This window comes from Populus trichocarpa, chromosome 7, assembly GCF_000002775.5.
Source record: "Populus trichocarpa isolate Nisqually-1 chromosome 7, P.trichocarpa_v4.1, whole genome shotgun sequence".
Lineage (NCBI taxonomy): Eukaryota > Viridiplantae > Streptophyta > Magnoliopsida > Malpighiales > Salicaceae > Populus > Populus trichocarpa.
Window position 1 is genome coordinate 9482789 of NC_037291.2, and position 20229 is coordinate 9503017.

The 20229-nt window shown below is 33.6% G+C and overlaps 2 protein-coding genes across 2 annotated transcripts; one reads left to right on the forward strand and one right to left on the reverse strand.

Annotated features, from left to right (window-relative positions):
• Positions 1–2614: 2614 nt before the first annotated feature.
• LOC7456308 (chaperone protein dnaJ C76, chloroplastic) lies at positions 2615–5049 on the forward strand. The gene is made up of 4 exons (XM_002310612.4): positions 2615–3101; positions 3658–3914; positions 4031–4214; positions 4316–5049. The coding sequence occupies exons 1-4, from the start codon at positions 2730–2732 to the stop codon at positions 4931–4933; spliced, it is 1431 nt and encodes a 476-aa protein (XP_002310648.3). The 5' UTR covers positions 2615–2729; the 3' UTR covers positions 4934–5049.
• Positions 5050–7433: 2384 nt separating this feature from the next.
• Positions 7434–9945, reverse strand: LOC7456307 (thioredoxin-like protein YLS8). The gene is made up of 2 exons (XM_002310036.3): positions 9760–9945; positions 7434–7967 (listed from the first exon to the last, which is right to left on the reverse strand). The coding sequence occupies exons 1-2, from the start codon at positions 9877–9879 to the stop codon at positions 7659–7661; spliced, it is 429 nt and encodes a 142-aa protein (XP_002310072.1). The 5' UTR covers positions 9880–9945; the 3' UTR covers positions 7434–7658.
• Positions 9946–20229: the final 10284 nt, after the last annotated feature.

Below are 20229 nucleotides of genomic sequence, written 5' to 3' on the forward strand. Positions count from 1 at the left end.
TTCAAGTTTCTCTATAAATTGAAAATTATATTTTTTATTTTCTATAAGTAAAGTACAATACAAAAACACCTAAAAAATACAAAAAAGAAGAAGCAAGCACTCAAATATAACTCAAAAATAAATACTCATGAAAAATCAGATTATAATACAAAAACAAAAACTTAGAAAAGTTAATTTTATCACAATTTCATTATTTTTCACTATATAATCAATGGATTCAATGCTAAAAATCTTTAGAATCAATGCATGTAGGCTGTTCCAGACATTTAAACTAATGATTGTAAGAAAAAGAGGCTGTGAAAATGCATTCGGACGTAAAAAATATGAAAAACTCTAATTATTCGTTTTAACAATAAAATAATTTTTAGGGTTTTATATTTTTTTTGGACCTTTTTTTTTTTAATTTGGATTGAAGTGAAATTAGACATGATAATAGCAAATCTTAATGAGCATTCAATATATATATATATATATATATATATATATATATATATATATGCGCCACCTGGTACGAGGAGACTTTGACAAATTTGCAACATACTTTTGTACAAAATTGACAACAACTATTTCCTTGCACGTCTTGGCTTTCTTAACGTACCTCTGATCGTATAAGTCAAGGAGGTGGGGCTTTTTTTAATATTTTCTTCTTTCTTTTTTTCTTTATTTATTTTTTATTATTTAAAATTTTATTCTTCAATATTTATCTTATTTTAAATTTTTTTCTAAATTTTTTTAGTTTATTTTAGTTTATTTTTTGTGAAATTATCGTAATCTCAAATAAATTTAATTTAATACCTAGTTTATACTTAATTTCACGAGCATCTTTTTTTTGTTATAGTATAATTAAGTAAAAAATAATTTTAAAAAATAAAGTTCTTAAACCCAATGTAGTCCATCAACCAAATCATAAATTTGACGGGTTACGCTACGAAACCTAAGTTGATATATCATTATCTTAATATTAACAAAAAATCATATTGATTTATATTTAAAGTCAAACCATATTTATTACCGATTGTTTAGGTTCTTTTTAAATCTACCAAGTCAACTGGATTATATCAAGACAACCTTTATACGATTTAATTTTAAATTCGAGTTAGGTAAAAAGTTGGGTTGAAAGGTTTCAAAGTTAACTTATTGTGATAAGTTTAAAAACAATGTCAAATAATTCTATGTGCCCTAAACATTTTTTTATATTAATTTTTTAAAAATTCAACCTGTAATGTAGCGCGATCGTGTAAACTAGTTACTACTACTCTACTAAAATAATTAAACAAGTTTATGGTACTTCACTGTTTATATGAACAATGAAACACCTTAAGTTTTTCTTTTAAATAACTTTTTTTTTTATTTTTTTAATTCTAACTTTCAAAAAAATTTCTTTCTTCAACATTTTATTGATTTTGAATTGGTCATTATAATTTGTTTTGGTTTGCTTTTTATAAGGTTATCGCAATTTTAAACAAATATCCTGATATTTGGTTGATGCTAAATTTTTGCAAATATCTATTTTTGTTATCATATCATTAAATAAAAAATAATAAAAAAATAAAATTTTTAAACCATATGGAGTTCATAATCCAGGTTGCAGGTTTTGTATGTTAATTGCAAAGCCTGAGGTGATCTAATATATCATCATCTTAACATTAAAAGAAATAAATGTTATATTAAAATTGTTTTAAAGTCAAATCATATCTTTATTGATTGTCTAGATAATTTTTAGACTCACCAAGTCAACTGAGTTACTTAGAGTCAACTTATATGTGGGTTAATTTTAAACCCGAATTAGATAAGAAGTTAGGTTAAATGATTTTAAGGTTGACTTGTTGGATAGAGTTTAATAACAATATCAAATTATCATCTTCTAATTTTCTTTCTTGCGATTGAATCCTTTTTTGCTCTTTTTTTTTTAATCTTATCCTTCAATATGTGATTGATTTTGAATTAGTATTCATAATTTGTTTTTATTTTCTATAAGGTTATCGTATTTTCAAACAAATATCTTGATATTTGATTGATGCTCAATTTTGCGAGTATCTATTTTTGTTATCATATCATTAAATAAAAAATAACTTAAAAGAACTACTTCATGATCCGAGTTGCGAGTTTAACAAGTTAAGTCTCAAAACTCGGGTAGATCTAATATGTCATCATCTCAATATAAAAAGATATTATCTTGAAATTAAATTTTAAATCCAAATCATGTTTTTTATTAATCGTCTAAGTATTCTTTAGACTCATCAAGTCAATTAAATCACGTTAAAACAACACTCATACAATTTAATTTGAAACTTTAACTAGATAAAAATTTAATTGGGAGTTTTTATAGTTAATCCACTAAGTTGGATTTAATAACAACACCTCTCCGGGACTAAATATTTATTTAGGTTCAAAATTTTTTTGATTCAACAGCGGTACTTTTTTTCTCAATCCTTTTCCCAAAAATAACAATACCACATAATTTGTTTTTCTTTTCAGCTTTTGGATTAAGTATCTAACATATATTTTATTGTGAACAAAAATAACTAGTCGTCGTCTCCTTTAAAAGGAGGATTTTCACTTTTATTTCAGTGAATTGAATTTTTGCACGAGACAATCATTTTTAAAGAAATATCTCATGTCATGAACCTCCTGCCTAAAATATCTAGTTCCAAAGAACCAATAGAAGCTACAAATCTACAACCTCCTTCCCCCCCACCATTTGTTATCTTTTGTGTGAGGAGAACAAAATGCCTGCTGGTTGCCTGCCTTCTTTATACACGCCATTTGCTTCAATGACAACCAGAATCTTAACCCCAAAAACCTTCACTTCCTTCCCTCCGACGTCGTCTAGGAAAACATGTAACTATTCTTTGACATGTAGGGCTACTTCATCATCATCGTCATCGTCTTCTTATTCATCAATCACAGACTTTGATCTCTATGATCTTCTAGGTATAGATAGCTCAAGCGATCATTCACAGATAAAAACAGCTTACAGGACTTTGCAAAAAAGATGTCACCCTGACATAGCAGGGCCAGCAGGACATGACATGGCTATTATACTCAACGAAGCTTATTCACTTTTGTCTGATCCAAATTCACGTTTGGCTTACGATAAGGTCAGTTTGTTATTATCCATACATTAGAGAAACTAAGGTTGAATTTTCCGACCGTGGATGTGTTGTGTTTCTGTGGTCTATCATCGACATAGAAACGATAAAATATGAACAGATTTTAAACGTGCATGTCGAGAGTTGTGGCCCAACCATGGCTAATGAGTTCTTATCTTGGCCCGATAGGTTTTTGATGTCTTAGGGCTTGCTTGTTAGTGCAACCCAAATGAACTTTTTTGAGGATTTCTAACATGATGAACTTTTTTGAGTTCTTATCCTGGCCCGATTATGTACATAATTAATCTCAAGCTCTAACATTATTAAGTCACCATAGCTACAAGACCACCCCATTTGTTTTATCATGAAGCACTTGTTAAAGAGAAATTCTAGTCAAATTTCTTAAATTACGGTCAATTTAATTACGAACCAAGTTTGTAGCAGGACATGATTGAGTCATTCTTTAGGAGGATGAAGCAAAGTGTAATGCAATTTTAGATTCTTGTGTTTTGCCTAGATGTGAGAATATCTCTTTATTTGATTTTCTTGTTCATTTGCTGTACAGGAACAGGCAAAGATGGCAGAACTTCGTGGCTACTCTGGCAAACCAATATATTCAGTATGGTTTGGCTCAGAAAGTGAACAAAGAGCGGTTTTTGTCGATGAAGTGAAGTGTGTTGGTTGCTTAAAATGTGCCTTGATTGCAGAGAAAACGTTTGCTATCGAATCACTTTACGGAAGAGCAAGAGTTGTTGCACAATGGGCTGACCCTGAGCACAAAATCCAAGCTGCAATAGACGCATGTCCTGTCGATTGCATCTCGTAAAGATCATAAATCTTTCAAATAGCTGAATACATTGATTTCTGCTGCTAGAGACACAAGACAGTTATAACAAAATAAATTCATTTTGTTTTTAATTTTCCTGAGACAAATGCAGGACTGTGGAGAGGTCAGACTTGGCAGCACTAGAGTTCCTGATGTCCAAGCAGCCTCGAGGCAGCGTACGAGTTGGTGGAGGCAATACAGCCGGAGGGCGTGTCTCAAACATTTTCATAGATGTGAAAAAATTCCAAAACAGATTTGTTGATGCCATGAACAAAGCCAACCCTCAGAACTCCATGGTAACTTGATCACACCATTAGGATAATAAACATTAGTTATGAACCGATGGCAATTGACATCAACTATAACATGATTAACCATAGAATATTTTTCATTTCAGGAATCTGACCTGCAAAGAGAAGCAAGAATATCAGCTTTCCAAGCAATTAGATCAATCTCAAATTGGCTTTACTGGCAATCACCAAAAGGAAGATCAGACTCACCAGAATCCTGTCAAAAGCTGGCAAGGATCGTCAGAAAATCTCCTCAGCCAAATATCAACAAGATTCGGGAGGCTGCTGCAGCAAGAAAGAAAGCAAGAGAGAACACAAGGCCCTTTCGTCAAACCCCATCAAGTTCCTTATATTATGATGAGTATTGGACTCCATCAACTCAGTTTCTTCCCGCCTCAGTCAATAGTTCTAGCTCTAGCGCCACCCCAGAGACTTCACATGCTAAAGAACCAAAGAAGCTTGAGAAAGATAATAGGGGAGAAGAGAAAAGGCAAACAAATCCCATAAGATGGGAAATACCAATGGTGCCTGCAATAATTGCAGCTGTTATAATACATTTGCAAGTAGGAGAAGGGACGGTTGGTAGATTGAATGAGCATGTCGGTGGTTCGTTTGCATTGGAGATTGTAAATAGCTCTTGGTTACAAGTTACATTAGCTGGGATTACATGGTATTTGATTGGTTTATCAATTATAGGAGTAGTTGAAGCAATTCGCAAGAGGTAGAAGTACCAAAGTAGAGTAATACTTCGTACTTTGAAATGGACTTGATGTAAAATTCATTGCTATGGATCTGATATATACGTAAATAGACAATTAAAAAGAGCAATATGTTCTTTGTATGACCCCAACAAATAATTATGGAAATTAGAGAGTTAAAGGAAAAGGAGTTAAAGTAAAAAGGTTGTTTTGTTATTTTTTTAATTGAATATATTTTTAGTTTTATGATTTAATATCATTTAATTTTATGTTAATTATTGAAATTAATTTTCATAATTAATTTTATTTTTTTATGGAGTTATCGATGCACTTAACACGTTTCTAGAAAGCTAATATGAATTAACTCGAGTTATTTTTTTTTAATTTTATTATTCAATACTAGTTTGATTAGGGATTCCAATTCATAATTGTTTTTTATTTGCTTTTTATGTGATCATTATGGTTTCATGACTTGAATCGCGGGTTAATCTTATTGACTTAATTTTTTTCAATTGTATCCTTTAATATTGAGTTGATTGGAAATAAAGTTTTATAATTTGTTTTAATTTTTTTATACGATTATTCTGATCTTACAACTCAAGTTTAACAGGTTAACCAGGATTTACTCAGGTAATTTATTTATTTTGTCTTTTTTTTATTGAATTCCAACACACACGTATTCAAGATAGTTCCAAGATTTGCTGGGGGAACATGCCTACTCCTCACTTGTTGGATCTTTCACGAAATAAATTAAAAGGAGATATGCCAAGGTGCCTTTGCAAAACTCAGTCATTTGCTGTGCTGAAGATTTCTCACAACCAACTGATTGATGCAAGATTCATCAGTAACATCACTTCACTTCTCTCAAACATTTAGATCTCTCTGATAATTTGTTTGCTGGGGAATTCTCTTCGTAACTTAACAAAGATCGAGTCCTTCATCATCTCACGTAATGGTTTCAAAATCGCTCACCTTGACATTTCTAATAACGCAAATTTAACCTGAACTAGCAAAGCGGCAAAAATGTCTGCAGGTTCATAACCACACCTTGCAATTCCTAGATTTATCTTGTAGTTTACTTATTGAGAGCATTCCCTGTTTGCTGCTACACAATGTCTCTTCAGAATTGCTGATAAGAGGAAACAATTTGAATGGTTCATCCCCAAGAAGATATATAAAACATATGCTGGTGCAATTCTGCATAGCAAAACAATAAGAGAGAAAGAGAGGGAGGGAGGGAGGGAGGGAGGGAGGGAGAGATTGCATTTGGTGATTTAATTAAAATTCTCCTCTCCCATTTGTTACCTTCACCAACTTTGCCACCAAAACTATTGTTACTGTCAAGAACCTCTCATCGTCTCCACCACCACCTTCTTCAATAGATAGTAACTAATAAATAAAAAACTTACTGAAACTCATCTCCACAATCCAATAAATCCACTCACTTTCCTCCAAAAACCAACTAATTCAGTGACTCCATCCTCTCAACCGCTTAAAATCATCAAGATTTCTTAACATAATTACATGAATCTTCAATTCCGTTCTTCCGGTTGAAATACTTTTCCATCAGCATGTTTGCTTTTACAGAATGCAGAGTGTGTCCTATCTTATCTGTCCAAACACTAATAACTTATCAAAAAAAATCCCATAGGATCTGGGAATGTTGAAATTAATCCTTCTGCTTCAGCATGGAATAACAAGTTCTCCATTATATATTCGTGCAGTACTGGAATCTATGTATTACAATAGTCGTGGCATCTACCCTCAATAGTGTAAGGATTAATCAGGATGTTGCTTTTAGCAAGTCGACTGATTAATAAAAAAATAAAAGCTATCTAACTACACAGTCCACAACAAAGCAAGACGAATATGAACCGGCCCACAAGCTGGAGAGAAGCCTAACCTCCAACCATTGTCTTTCTTTTTCCTCATCAAGTTTTGAAGCTCAAGTATTCTCTTTGTAGATAAAGCAAACTCTAATCATAATCTAGATTCTCGGATTTGGCTCAGGTTACTGACACTGAATCAGAGATTTGTATTATTTTTATTATTGTCTTCGAGGGATTCAGAACTCAGGCTACGCAGACAAACCAATAAACACTCCGTGAGGTTCAGCACAGAAAGTGGACACAGCAGTTTTTGGCTCAGAAAACATTTGCAATAATCAGTTCATGGAAGAGATGTGGAACATGCCCTCTCATATACTGTCTTACCAATTTCTATTAAAGTCAAGTCTCCTCTTTTGGGGGACAGGTTTGTTAGATTTCTCGACTATTTGTAAATAACTCCAACAAAATAACAGAACTTCTGGAAACATAAAATGCAAAATTCATTATTGTTGTGCATTCAAGGTTATTGCTTTCTTATCTCTTGAGCACTGTCCTTCCATCAACACTTTCTTGACACCTGTGAATCACACGCTGTGGAAGCTCATCGTCGACTGCTCAATTGCATTTTCATACATGATGACCCGTGTGTGTGTGTGCGCGTGTACTACATACTGACAATTACCAGAGACAGAAACAACTATTACAAAACATGTATGAATGCTGTTTCAATTCTAGAATAGTTGCCGAGTTCAATGCGTCTTAAATGTCCAAAGCATGGAACTGGTTATCCACACCAACCAGTATTACAACATGAGATTTTGAATTAACCAGGGCACCCCCCCTTTTGTTCTAAAAGACAAGTTTGACACAAGCATGATGTTTTCAAGGCAATCTCCTACAGTTCAAACAATTAGCAAAAGTACCTAGTAGCGGTACTTTGTGGAGTAGTCTTTCGGAGCAATGACAAGACCACGACCCTTCCTTGCCCCCCGGTAGACAGTCTCAACAATGTCAATGAATTCCTGCTTGTCTTTGAGAGCCCAGTTGATCTTGTTGTTATTACCAGTTCCAAGATCAATCATAATATGCTTGTTCCTGAAGAAGAACATGACAGTAGATGGATCATACAACTCATACATTGTGTTAAAATCAGGAACCTCTGTGATGTCCACCAGGTATATCACAGCAAAATTCTTTATCGTTTCTGCTACTGATGCCAACACTTCGTCCATCTGAAAAAGAAGAGATGAAAATGTTTAATGAGGCAATAACTGGAAATGCTATCTCCCCAATAAAGAAAACAACTTAACTAACTCAACATCATCAAATTTCAACATCCAGAAGCACTATATATATATATAGTGGAAGCAGTTACAAGCAAGTGTTGTCAACCTACAGAACTATAAAAAAGTTGGGGCTAGAATCACTGAGATCCTTTCATAAAAGGTATATCTTTAATCATTCATAATGACCAACCGGGGCATGGTAACCTCTAACAACTGAGATTCCACATAGGCAAAACTTCTCACTTTGCACAATACCACATTCACTAGGACATCTGCAACAAGTATCTGTTGATTCTAAATTCATTACACACTTCCACACAAATGAAACACCTAAAAACAGTCAAATGGGAAAGGTACATTTAACAGAGGTTCAGAACCAAACCAATCCAAAAGCACCAGTCAAGAAGCAAGCTCTTTTTAATTAAGGTTAAAAAGTCGAGACAATAATAAACCAACAAGGTAATTTGCAAACAAGAATCTAGAGGGCATACAATGACATGCATTCTCCACTTAGTCTCGGGTATTGTAGAAAGGAATGGAAGAGCCAACGACAATTAGATTTTTGTAAACAGTTCAAAATTGTAGACTGTTGCTAAACAAATGTAAGGCAAGAACAAAGTTTAAAAGGGGAGGGCAATAAGACTGGAAATGCTTTTACTAACTTTCTCCAACTGAAGGTTAACAAGGATCAACAAATTTAATTCCCACTTGCACTTTAACGGGATAAAACACAGGATCTACTATGAACCCAGTTACACTTTCACGAGATAAAACACAAGATCTACTATGAACCCAGTTTTTGCCATCAATATAACATTCAAATTCAAAACATTTTTTTTCAATGTGTCTCAAACAACCTCAATGGCCTTCACAGAAACTACAAATTTAACAAAAACCACAAAAAAATGATAATACTAAAAATAAAATGAAAATCTTCAAATAACATATTGTTCAATAGTCCAAAAGCATTCTATAATTAAGGTGGTTCACAAGATTAGAGTCATTAATCAAACATCTAGGATTGCAAACATTCACACACTTATAAAGACATTTTCTTTCTAAACTACACGTAGGAATCCAATTTTATTAAGATGTAAATCAGCAAATTAGCAATTCAGCAGCGTCTCATGAGTCAAATTAGCTTAAAGTTACATATCAAAATAAAAAAACACTCATTAAAATGCACCCAAGCATTCACAAACAGTTAGCATACACTGCTAAAAACAGGGTCTCCCTTTACACAGACTCAAAATGAACCAAAATTCCGAGTAATAATAGAAAGTCGCACACTGCTAAAATAAAGTCTCCCTTTACACATACTCAGAATGAACCAAAATCCAGAGTAATACCTTTTATTGATCAATTTTCCAAACTTTTCCTAATTTTCCCCCATAAACTCAACAGCTAAATTTCACTATTTGAGCTTAATTGAAACCAAACCCAACTAGAAATATAAATCCAAAATCATGGGACATCACAAAACAAAGAAAAATACCCACATGCGGGAAACCCACCACATATGCGAGAAACCCACTAATAACACCCGAAAACACAAAAAGAACATGATTTTACCAAACACCAAAACACAAAAACAAATATTAGGGCTTAAAAAAATGAGGGATTCTCAAACGCACCATAATTATGCAATTTTATGACAAATCCATTCACAAAACCCACTAAAAGTCCCAAAAACCACAGAAATATATTTATAAAAAAAAGTTGGGAATTTGTTGTAAACCTGCATACAAGTCTCATCCCAATCATGACCAAATCGAATGACTACCAATCGCTCTTCTTCAGCTAGAATCGCCTGGTCTACAGCCCATCCTGAGTGCAAGTGAGGTAGCAGGTACGACATCTCTCTCTCTCTCTCTCTCTCTCTCTCGGACTAGAATTTTCTACGCTATCTTCGATTGAATTAAAACGAAATAGTCCGTGATTCTTATGGAGATTTTTCTCCGTGCGCGTTCACTGTACTCACACGCGTGACCAATAAGACTGCAGCTTTCAAGTCTACTTGGGCCCAACTAGCAAGAACTGACCTTACTTAGGAAGTAGACCAAAGCCCATAAACCGGGTCTCTTCTATGTTGTTTATTGTGTTTGGTCCGAGTCTCGGAGAGAAAATGCACGGAAGCAAGAGAACAAAAAGGTTAAACTTTCCTAGTTTGAATCTTTTCTCCTCCTATTCTACTAAAAATAGATTTTACTTAATTCAAATCAGATTTTATTTTTCTCACATTCCATGATCCAATTTGCCATTACATAATATGACTATATTTGTAGTCTTAAAAAATATCAAAACAGGAAAGAAGGAAGAAGAAGCTGAGAGAGGAGGGTTAGGCACCTGCATGCAGGTGTCATCCCAGTCATGACCGAATCTGATGATGACCACACGTTCCTCCTCCGCTAAGATGGCTTGATCCACTGCCCATCCAGAGTGCAAGTGTGGTAGCAAGTACGACATTTCCACCCAACCTTTGAAAGCTAAAAGGCTGAGAGGTTTATCAGGAAAGAAAAATACCAAAGGCTAAATGCAAGAAGATTATGATGCATGGTGGTGATTTGGGCTTCCTTGTTTTAATTTTCAATACAGTGACCAGAAGGCTCTGGAACAAGCTGGGGCTTTCTTACGGGTTTTTTCCCTTCTTTTTCATGCCAGATTCCTTGGGAACTTGGGAAGCCACGTGTATCTTCTTAATTGCTTGTTCATAACGACATGAAAATATAATATAAACTGTAAAATTATACATAAGTGTTTTTTAATTAATTATATAGATAATTTGAGCTAAATGGTAAATAATAGTATTATATAGTTAAGATAAAAGTAAAATAAATAATATAAAAGTTGAACTATTTTAAAATATTTAGTTCAAGTAAAAATTTATGTATAATATAACTTAAAAATCTCTTATAGTATAATTATGTTAATAAAATTTCTTAATTAACAATCAACAAGTTGATGTATTATGTAAACTAAAATTAAAACTAATATTATTGCTTTAATTTTTTTTTGTTATTCAACAAGATCATTATTATCTTAAAGATTATTAATGATATTCTGAATATTAATATCACTATCAATACCAACACCAATATCGTCAACAATATTTAACTTGCACTAAATTTTTCTTAAATTTTTATCAATATGTATACTATGTTGTCATCCCACATCATGTCTAATACTATTGAAATTTTTTTTTATTAACTTGGGTGTCCGGGCCAACTTGCGCGCACCTCAACTAATCCCACGAGCCCTAAAGTACGTTACCTCCAGTAGTACTGGGATTTATAACACTCGAACTAATAACATCTAGAAAGCAAACTTAAAGTTTAATAAGTTGAGTTACACCGTTCAGTATTACTATTGAAATTTTATTTAGATATGATGTGATCAATAGTTAAAAAATCAATTCAAATTATTCATCTAAACAATTCATAGAAGATTGTTAATCTAGAATTAAATTCTATACTACAATGAAGTGAAGCAATCGTACACTATCAAACTTTAGCAAACAATTATTGATACAAAAAGGGAAAGAAACTATTATACAAAATTATTGATAGTCGGTCGACATGTTATTCAATCCATCCGGTACTGAAGACAAATGGTTGGAATGCTTGGTTATTATGCACTCTATCCAATACATTCATATCTTGTCAAGCATGAATGATGAAACAATAAATGTATAGTTTATTGAAGTGAAGATTCTTATAAGATCAAGCTCAATAAATCGGGCATAATCACATTCACAGAGATTTGCATGAGTTCACATGACAAAGGACAAAAGTAGGGCATAATTACACCATGGACACAATTGCATGCTAGAAACAAAGATTAGAGAGAGAGAGAGAGAGAGGAGGGGTCAGCCCTCCTGGGCTTTGCAAAAACTCTTGAAGACACATATAATAGTCAAGTGCTGGCAGAGCTTGGAGCAATTTCCTTTTCCTGGGCTTTGCATTTGTGTATACAGAATACTGAATATGGGTCAGGGACTGAAAAGGACTCTTAGCTAGATGCAGAAAGAGAGAGCTGCTCATCCATTTGGAAATGGAATCTTAACCCTTCTAGACTTCAAGTGTCCAAATTCACGTTCAATTTTATTAGATTTTGTTCCAATTCTTTGAGAGAAGAGAAAACCTCTAATCAATGCAAGTTTAGAGGCTCTGCATACATGAAAACGTAAAAAAGATTGAAAGCAACGTTAGCTCCACTTGCTTGCAGGCATAACTGGGAAAGCTCAGAATTCATTGCACTCACAAATTAAAGGTAGCCAAATATTCTTTTTCTCCATCCACTAAATTCCCAACTAAACCATTGCGTCTAAATTCAACCTAGGAGTCCATATTGAATAATGGTTGGTTTTCAAGAGAATTCATACATTAATCTTTGGAAATCATTAAATTTGAATAAGGCTCAATTTAGTAATAGAAATCGTCACACTGGAAGCCAAATCGAAAACGATGAAATGTGCCTCCAAGTATCAATGAGAGGCCCAGTCAAGCAGAGAAAATTTTGGTTGTGACAGCCAAATGTTTGAAATAGCCTTTAAAGGGTCTGGTAATTTGATTCATAGCAAAATCCCTAGCCAATGTGCCTATTGATATTATCCAGTTAAAGCCTTGAAGGCTATTCCTTCTCCAGAGAAACTACAGTTTAAGAAATTTGAGTAAAATGTAGCATAGTCGGCCAGAGCAGTGGAAGGAATATATTCCATCATGGGAATTAAGAGGTTGACATAAATAAAGAAGGATCAGAGAATAGATGTCTATGAGGAGGCAAAATGCAAGTGAATTATGATGAGATATTGTATTTGCAACCTTCATTGAATACGATTATTCATTTCAGCTATAAATAGGCTTCAAACACTAGGTATTTGCATTGCAGATATACGAGAAGAAGAGTGGTCAAATATGAAGATAAGAGTGCTGTTTTCTAGCCAAGGATGACTTGCTCGTTAGCCCTTGAAAGATGTTTCAAATTTAGGCTGCATATGCTCAGAACCTTTTTCTGGCTTCAGGCAATCATCTTGGCTAAATGACAGGCTCTTCTCATTCATATTAGGCTTTTCTCTTCTTACCATGACAGTCCTCCTACGACATGATCTTGGTGTCAGTTAATTTCCTTTTCTTCAACTGGGTTCAGCAAACACACACACACACACACACACACACACACACACACTGTCTAGAACCAATGGATCCTAGGAAAACTCCTTGGCTATGCTGGAAGGCTCCTCTCAAATGTCAGTCCTTCTTTTCTTCTACCATAGGATCTTGACATCAGCTTGCAATCTGATTAACTTTCATACTTCATAACAGGCACATAGCGCCGGCAAAATGCACAGACAAATGTTGTGTTAAAAAAATAGATGGTGGCCGAATCCCTGCAATGTTTCATTACTAGGTTTTAGGATGCAGCGTTTCTTTCTCCATCTTGTTTTGCAGGTCATTCATAGTCAAGATTTGCAGTAGCCTTATAGCAGTGAACAAATTACTGTAGTGTGGTGATCTAGACATTTATAAATTTAGAATTCATTTCTTCATATAATTAAAAAACTCTAATCAATGGATATTAACTCCAAAATTCCTTTTGCTTAACAGCTTTATTATCAAGTCGATACTGCATAAAATGCATGCAGAAGGTTGCAGACTTGCATGCGAGATAGGAAAGTGAAGGGCTTGTCCAAGAAAAACATCGATATGTAATTCCACCAAACAATCTATTGGGGTACCTGTTATTACTTCATGTCAATCGAGTGTTTTGCTCGCTTTAAGCTCAATAAATCTTAATTGGACTAGCGATAGTTGTTGCTTAACAAGTCAATATAATGACAAACTCAAGAATGCTTGTTAATGAGGATATATTACTAGGGGTGAATAAGGAGTCATGCAACGATCGACCAGCTAAGGCTAGATAAAAAAAAAAAAAAAAACCTCAGGAAACAAACAAGCAGCAATAATAAATTGCACAAACCTCCTACTAATCATGGATTTAGTTATTGTTATTAGCCATATCACAGATTACGCAGCACAAAAACTATTTCCCAAAGGCAAACCATGTCATCATGCACTGTGAATAAAATGTTATGCTCAATAAATCCTAAATGAACCTCTAGTTGTTGATCAATAAGTTAATATAGGGTATCAGTACAACAAAGTGTTAGTGTGTGTGTGTGTGTGTGTGTATATATATATATATATATACACGCGCATTGTAACTAATTAGTTGGTTACACGGGGCATTAATATTGATCATGTAAATATATTTAATTTAATAATAAAGGTTTATTTATCTTTAATATTGATTAAGTATTTTATTAATGAATTACATATTTGATCAATGAATCTAGAGTAAAGATAAAGTTCTTGGGACAAAAATGTTTAGCAAAAAAAATTTATAAAATTGTTATAATTATGTAATTCTTATTGCATCAAAGCATTGTTCCTAAAATGTTTCTGGTCAATACTCTATTAAGACTAGATATTAATTAGATATGTTTAGTTTAATACATATTATGTTCTTTCTTTTGTGAAAGGAAGAAACTATTCTTATAAACTGAGGTATGAGGGATACCTAGAGCTAATATGTAAATGCTTGTCAGATGATATGTTCACTGAATTAACTCGTATGAGAATTCCATATGGAGAGATCAATTATGTTTATAAAAAGGCTCACGTGATGGTTGTGTAAGTGATTCTTAGACTTAAGATCACTAAGTTATCTTATATAAAAAATGTTATATTTTGATCCTGTTACACGTTGTCTTAATCAAGGGCAACAAATTGACAGTTTTTAGGTATAACATGAACTATATAAAGGTATTTAAGTAATCAAGAGAGGATTCATCACCCTTGGTGAATTAGGAAAAAAATTTCATTTGTTCTTAAATAGTATTGATTGTAAATCCTTGCGTAAGATGAAATGAGATTTGTAAAGAGTTTCACATATTATTTAAAAGAATCAATGACTATAGTGTTAAGAACAAACATGATTTGACATAGTAGACACACTCCATATTATAAAGTTTAAATTGAAACATTATTGATGAAAGGATAATAATTACACTGAAAAACTAGTTACCGAAAGGTTAAGTCAAACTACTTATGATTTTCCTAATATTTGGAGAATTATGACAGGTTGCTAGACATTGTACTTGATCTTTAAATATAAATCAATCAATTATTGAATTGATAATAAATTAATTTATTTAGTTTATTTAATCCTATTTCATTTAGGATTGTGATTTATATTTGTGTCAACTTATTAGGGAACTTAATGGGTCACACACATAAGAACCATTGGTCAGAAATTAAAATATGATGATTAATCAAGTATGACTTGACTGCAAATAAGTTTTAGAAATTGAAGACTAGAGTGTAATTTATACATAGAATTACAATTCTATACCTAGAAAAATCAAGTAGAGACTTGATTGAATAAATTTTTAAAATTATTTTAAAATAATATATATGATATTATTTAATGGACAAATTAATATTTTAGTATTTATATAATATTTTAGATTTTCTTCTAAATAGAAATTTCTTGCACATTTTGGACCTCAACAAGTTTATTTCTACCACTACATTTCACTTTTGGTATAATTGAACTACACTTTCTCCATTTTTGTAATTGGGAGTGCACAGAGATTTGGTTCATTGGCAACCTTTTCAATTAATTTTCAAGGAGTTTGTAGAAAAATGCATTTTCTAAATTTTTTATTGTGATAGAATGTTTTTTAATTAAAAATACATTAAAATATTATTTTTTTATATTTTTATATTTTTAATATTAACACATCAAAATCATTCAAAAACACATTAAAAAATATCAATTTTATATTTTTTAAATAAAAAAATATTTTAAAAAACATTTTAAAACACACAAACAAACCCTACTGGATCATCAAAGGCTGCAAAACTTCACTATTACTTTTTAATTAACTATATAGGCAGTCATTTATCCTATACGAAGTTTTCATCTATCTTTGTCTTTATGCCTTTAACCCATTGAACATCTCATTATCAGCAAAGATAGTCATGTTGATGCAAGAACCTTTACAAAGTCAACCAATGCAAAACTACCTCTCCTATCCTATTGTGGAAAATGCGTTGACTTTAGTTTGCTTTATAGGTGGGGAGCCTCTCAATTTGGTTGATGCCGAGAATTTGGAATATTGACCCAATTGTGAAGTGTGGGAAAAAGCTTCGGATAGCAGAAAACTGTATCTATCTTATAACAATTGAATCAAGAAAGGTGTCACCTTCACCTCTTGCTATAAGATCTAATGCGTTTTTTATTCTAAATTGAGGTCAAAACCATTTCGACATGGGAGAGGGTCAGTGAGTATATTCAATTATGGGGCAGCTAAATGAGAAAAGTGATCATGGTTGAAGAGAACCAAATAGTGTTACCGTTTGTATCTAATCTTTGTTCTCTGGTTAAGTATAAAAGGGCAGCATGAGAAACCTGAATTCATCAAACCATTTGAGCAAGAACTTGAGAAGAAAGGTCTAACATGATGAAAAGGGTCTTGTTTATTGCCAATGATGATTTGCCTGAGCTCACATTGAGGTGTCGAGCTTAGTTAAATATACAAATTTGATCTCTATTGAGGTTCCCAGGCAGTCATCAGCTTAGGTAACTTCACAGGCTTTTCTTTTTCATGCTAAGCCTTCCCTTTTTCTTATTCCTCCACACGTACATGCCCTTGATTGACATGGCGTCATTTCATTGAGATGATGGTCTTGCATGAAGATAAGAGTGATGTTCGGTAGCCAAGGACGACTTGCCCACACTATGAGACAAGTGGTTAGAATTAGCAACTTCTTAATTGGTTATGGGAAGTCTCCTTGGCTATGCTGACAGACTCTTCTCGATCATGCCAGGCATCTTCTTTTCATCCCTCAACATTCTGCGTTGTAGTCTGATAGACATTAACTAGAAAACCACAGAAAATGGCAATGTGAAAACAAAACAGGACCGATTAATTATTTAGTTTGTTTTGATACTTGAATTTTATTTTTATTTTTTTCATTCCTTAAAGGAGATTGACTATACAAATATGTAGTATGGCCACAGAGCTGCTGATTCCCACTTGCTTGCGGGCATAGCTAGAAAGATCAGAGAACTCATTTGACTGTCAAACTTTAACATTTGCTTTATCCGCCTACACTGAGAAATGGCGCCATGGTGTTAAAACTCAGGAGCCCGTGTGGAAAGATGGTAGGTTTTCAGTACTTGATAGCTTGCAGAATTAGTACTACGGAATTTATCTTCATAGTAAAGGATTACAAACTATTTTTCTTTGCTTTGAAAGCACTAAATACAAGCAAGGCTCACTTTAGAGTTAATATTTGTTATAACTTGGGCCAAATCGAATATGATGAAATGTGAATCCCGATATCAAAGAGACCTTGTCAAGCAGAGAACATTTTGATAACGTTTGGCATTAGTTTGATCAATGTATAAATTTAAGACGATAGCCTTACTTGAAGATAAGATCATGTTTGGCAGCCAAGGAAGACTTGCCCGTCATCGTCTTAGCTGGTTCCAGTGTATTACTTAGCACCTTTTGTTTGGTTTTGGGGAAGCACCTTGACTAGCTGACAGACTCTTCTCAGTCATACTAATCTGTTTTCTCTTCACCATTATGTTAGCGTGAGCTGTGTTGCTGTAAATACATGATTGTATGATTTATTTCCTTTATAGGTTTCAGCACATCAATATACTTTGGCCTAGAATCAAGTTATAATAGGACTAGAAGTTACCTATTATTAGAATTGTAAAACTAGTATATATATCTACCACATGTACAAGCTGAAATTTATGACAGAAAATTTCAAATATCAACATGGTATCAGAGCAGCAGCCATTGTTCATTGCAATCTTAGTTCTCTAGGGTACCTGCCGCCACCATAGAAAGATTTGACAGCCTTCTCAGTCACAAGTTTTTTCTTCCCTGTCATCTCGAAATCAGAATTTGCACAGTACAACAAGAGAAATATACTCTTCCAATCACGTACCTGTCTTCCCGGAGTCTTCGTAAAATTAAATGGGGATACTGACTCATCCATCATTCAAAGATCACAACCTCCAGTGATAGGTCAACAAGTTCAATCATATAATGCTCCATTCTTCACTGGATGAACCCTAGATGAGAACAATTATCCTTTATAGTCCCAACCAATGGAGATGCGTATTGGCACCTGCAACAAACTCGGATTTCTCACTGATGCTACGGCGAAACCAGCCCTGGAAGAAGCCACTTTTGACATATGGATTGCTGAGAATAATAGGGTCAAGAGTTTGCTTATCAGCTCCATGACCCCCTCCTTGATGCAGGGTTTCATCCGTCTTCCTACAACCAAGGACACATGGGAGGTAGTGTCGAAAACCTTTTATGATGAATTTGATGAAACTTGCTTATTTGAACTAATTAAACCGATGATCTTTCTCTACCAAATAAGTGTTAGAAATAACTAGGGGAGAAGCAAGAAAACTCTTATATCACTACTAAAAAATGTATTAATTAGCAACGGATTATTCCATTGCAGATAATACTAAAATCCGTTGCTAAAACAATTTAGCAACGGAATCAGCAACGGACAAAATCTGATGCAGATTTGTCGTTGCTGATTTTTCAGCAACGGATTTTTCCGTTGCTGATTTCGCAGCAACAGATTATCCGTTGCTGATTCACGAATTAGCAACGGATTTTCCGTTGCTGAATATATTATTTTTATTAAATAATGACAGGGACAGGTAACAACTAAGGCAATGACAGGGAAGAAGCTGATAAAAGAACTAAACAATGACAGGGACAGGTAACAACTAAGGCAACTTTCCATCATATCAATTAATATAATTGAAGCCATTTGAATGGTTAATACTTAAAAACACTGGATTAAGAAACGATTGACACAGACAAACATAAAAAATTCATAAAAAGAGAAGGAAAGAACTGAACTTGCAACTTATATGCTGTCCAATGGGAAGGCCTAAAACAGAAGTAGGTGTAGGAAGTGCAAATGTGAACTTTGCCACATTGTGGCTCAACTAAACACGCTTGACAAGTTTAAACTGCTTGAAATTTTCTGGATCTAAGCAGCCTGTAATCAAACAGAAAAATTAGTTAGCTTCATAAAACACAACAAATACATTGATAGAAAGAATAAAGGCAAAACAAACTTCACATAAAGTTAGCTCAAATGTAAAATCTAAGGGATTGAACGTACGAGCAAACAAAAGTACAAAAAGGCTAAAAGCCAATCCACTTAGTTACTCATGCTTTAGTTAATAATGAACTTCAATCTAGGCGCTTGAGAGAATCTCAATTTGCTCATTAAAACCTCATTCATGGGGAGTTCACCAAGTTCTAGCTGTGGTACAACAATACTAGCTCTCCATAATCCATGATGAAGTATAAGGCTCTTTTACACAACCATAAATCATTCAAAGAGAAACCGTAGAACAAAACAGCAAAGCCTATATCACCTTAAAATTAGTAACTCAGAGATACAGAAATAGAAGAGTATGCAATTAGAGCAACCATTGCTAATAAAAATCGCATCAAAGCCTCGTACAGCAAGCAAACTTAAAATGACAATCCATTTATTACTATGTTAGAGTATAACATTTGCGCAGCTTGAACTGCATTCAACATCAAGAACCATCCTTCTCAATATGGATACTGAAGATTTGGAAAACCCATAACCCAAATTTCATAGAACAATCACAAACTTCGTAAAATATCCAATCTTCCTAACAGAAACTTAATCAACATGCACAAAACATAGGATAAAAAAGCACAGAATTAAGAACAAAAGAAAAGAAAAAGCTCAGACCTTTGGGCTTTTTATAGGAGAAGAGAAAGACAACACCAATAACAATGGCCACAATAGCCACAGCTACAGCCCCAAGAATCTGAACATCAAGAGTGTGCAAGAATTCTAAATTCATTGGGTCAGTGATACTGATTACCTTACCCTAAAAGAATTCAGCTTTACCCATAAAAGAGTAGAGCAGAGAGCCTCTGAGTCTGAAAATGTGGTAGGTAAGATTATTTGACGTTTGGTATGGCCTAGCCTAACTCGAGATGTTGGAGACGAATGAGAAGAAGATGAAGAGAAATATTAGGGACAAAGGAAGATCAGATCGATGAAGAGAGAGGGCTAAGTTAATTGTTTTTCTACTGTTATGGATG

Coding starts and splice junctions, on each gene's coding strand:
- LOC7456308 (XM_002310612.4), top strand. CDS start 2,730: ATGCCTGCTGGTTGCCTGCCTTCTTTATACACGCCATTTGCTTCAATG. Junction 3,102..3,657: donor CACGTTTGGCTTACGATAAG/GTCAGTTTGTTA, acceptor TTTGCTGTACAG/GAACAGGCAAAGATGGCAGA. Junction 3,915..4,030: donor TGTCCTGTCGATTGCATCTC/GTAAAGATCATA, acceptor AGACAAATGCAG/GACTGTGGAGAGGTCAGACT.
- LOC7456307 (XM_002310036.3), bottom strand. CDS start 9,879: ATGTCGTACCTGCTACCTCACTTGCACTCAGGATGGGCTGTAGACCAG. Junction 7,968..9,759: donor GGGATGAGACTTGTATGCAG/GTTTACAACAAA, acceptor CTTCTTTTTCAG/ATGGACGAAGTGTTGGCATC.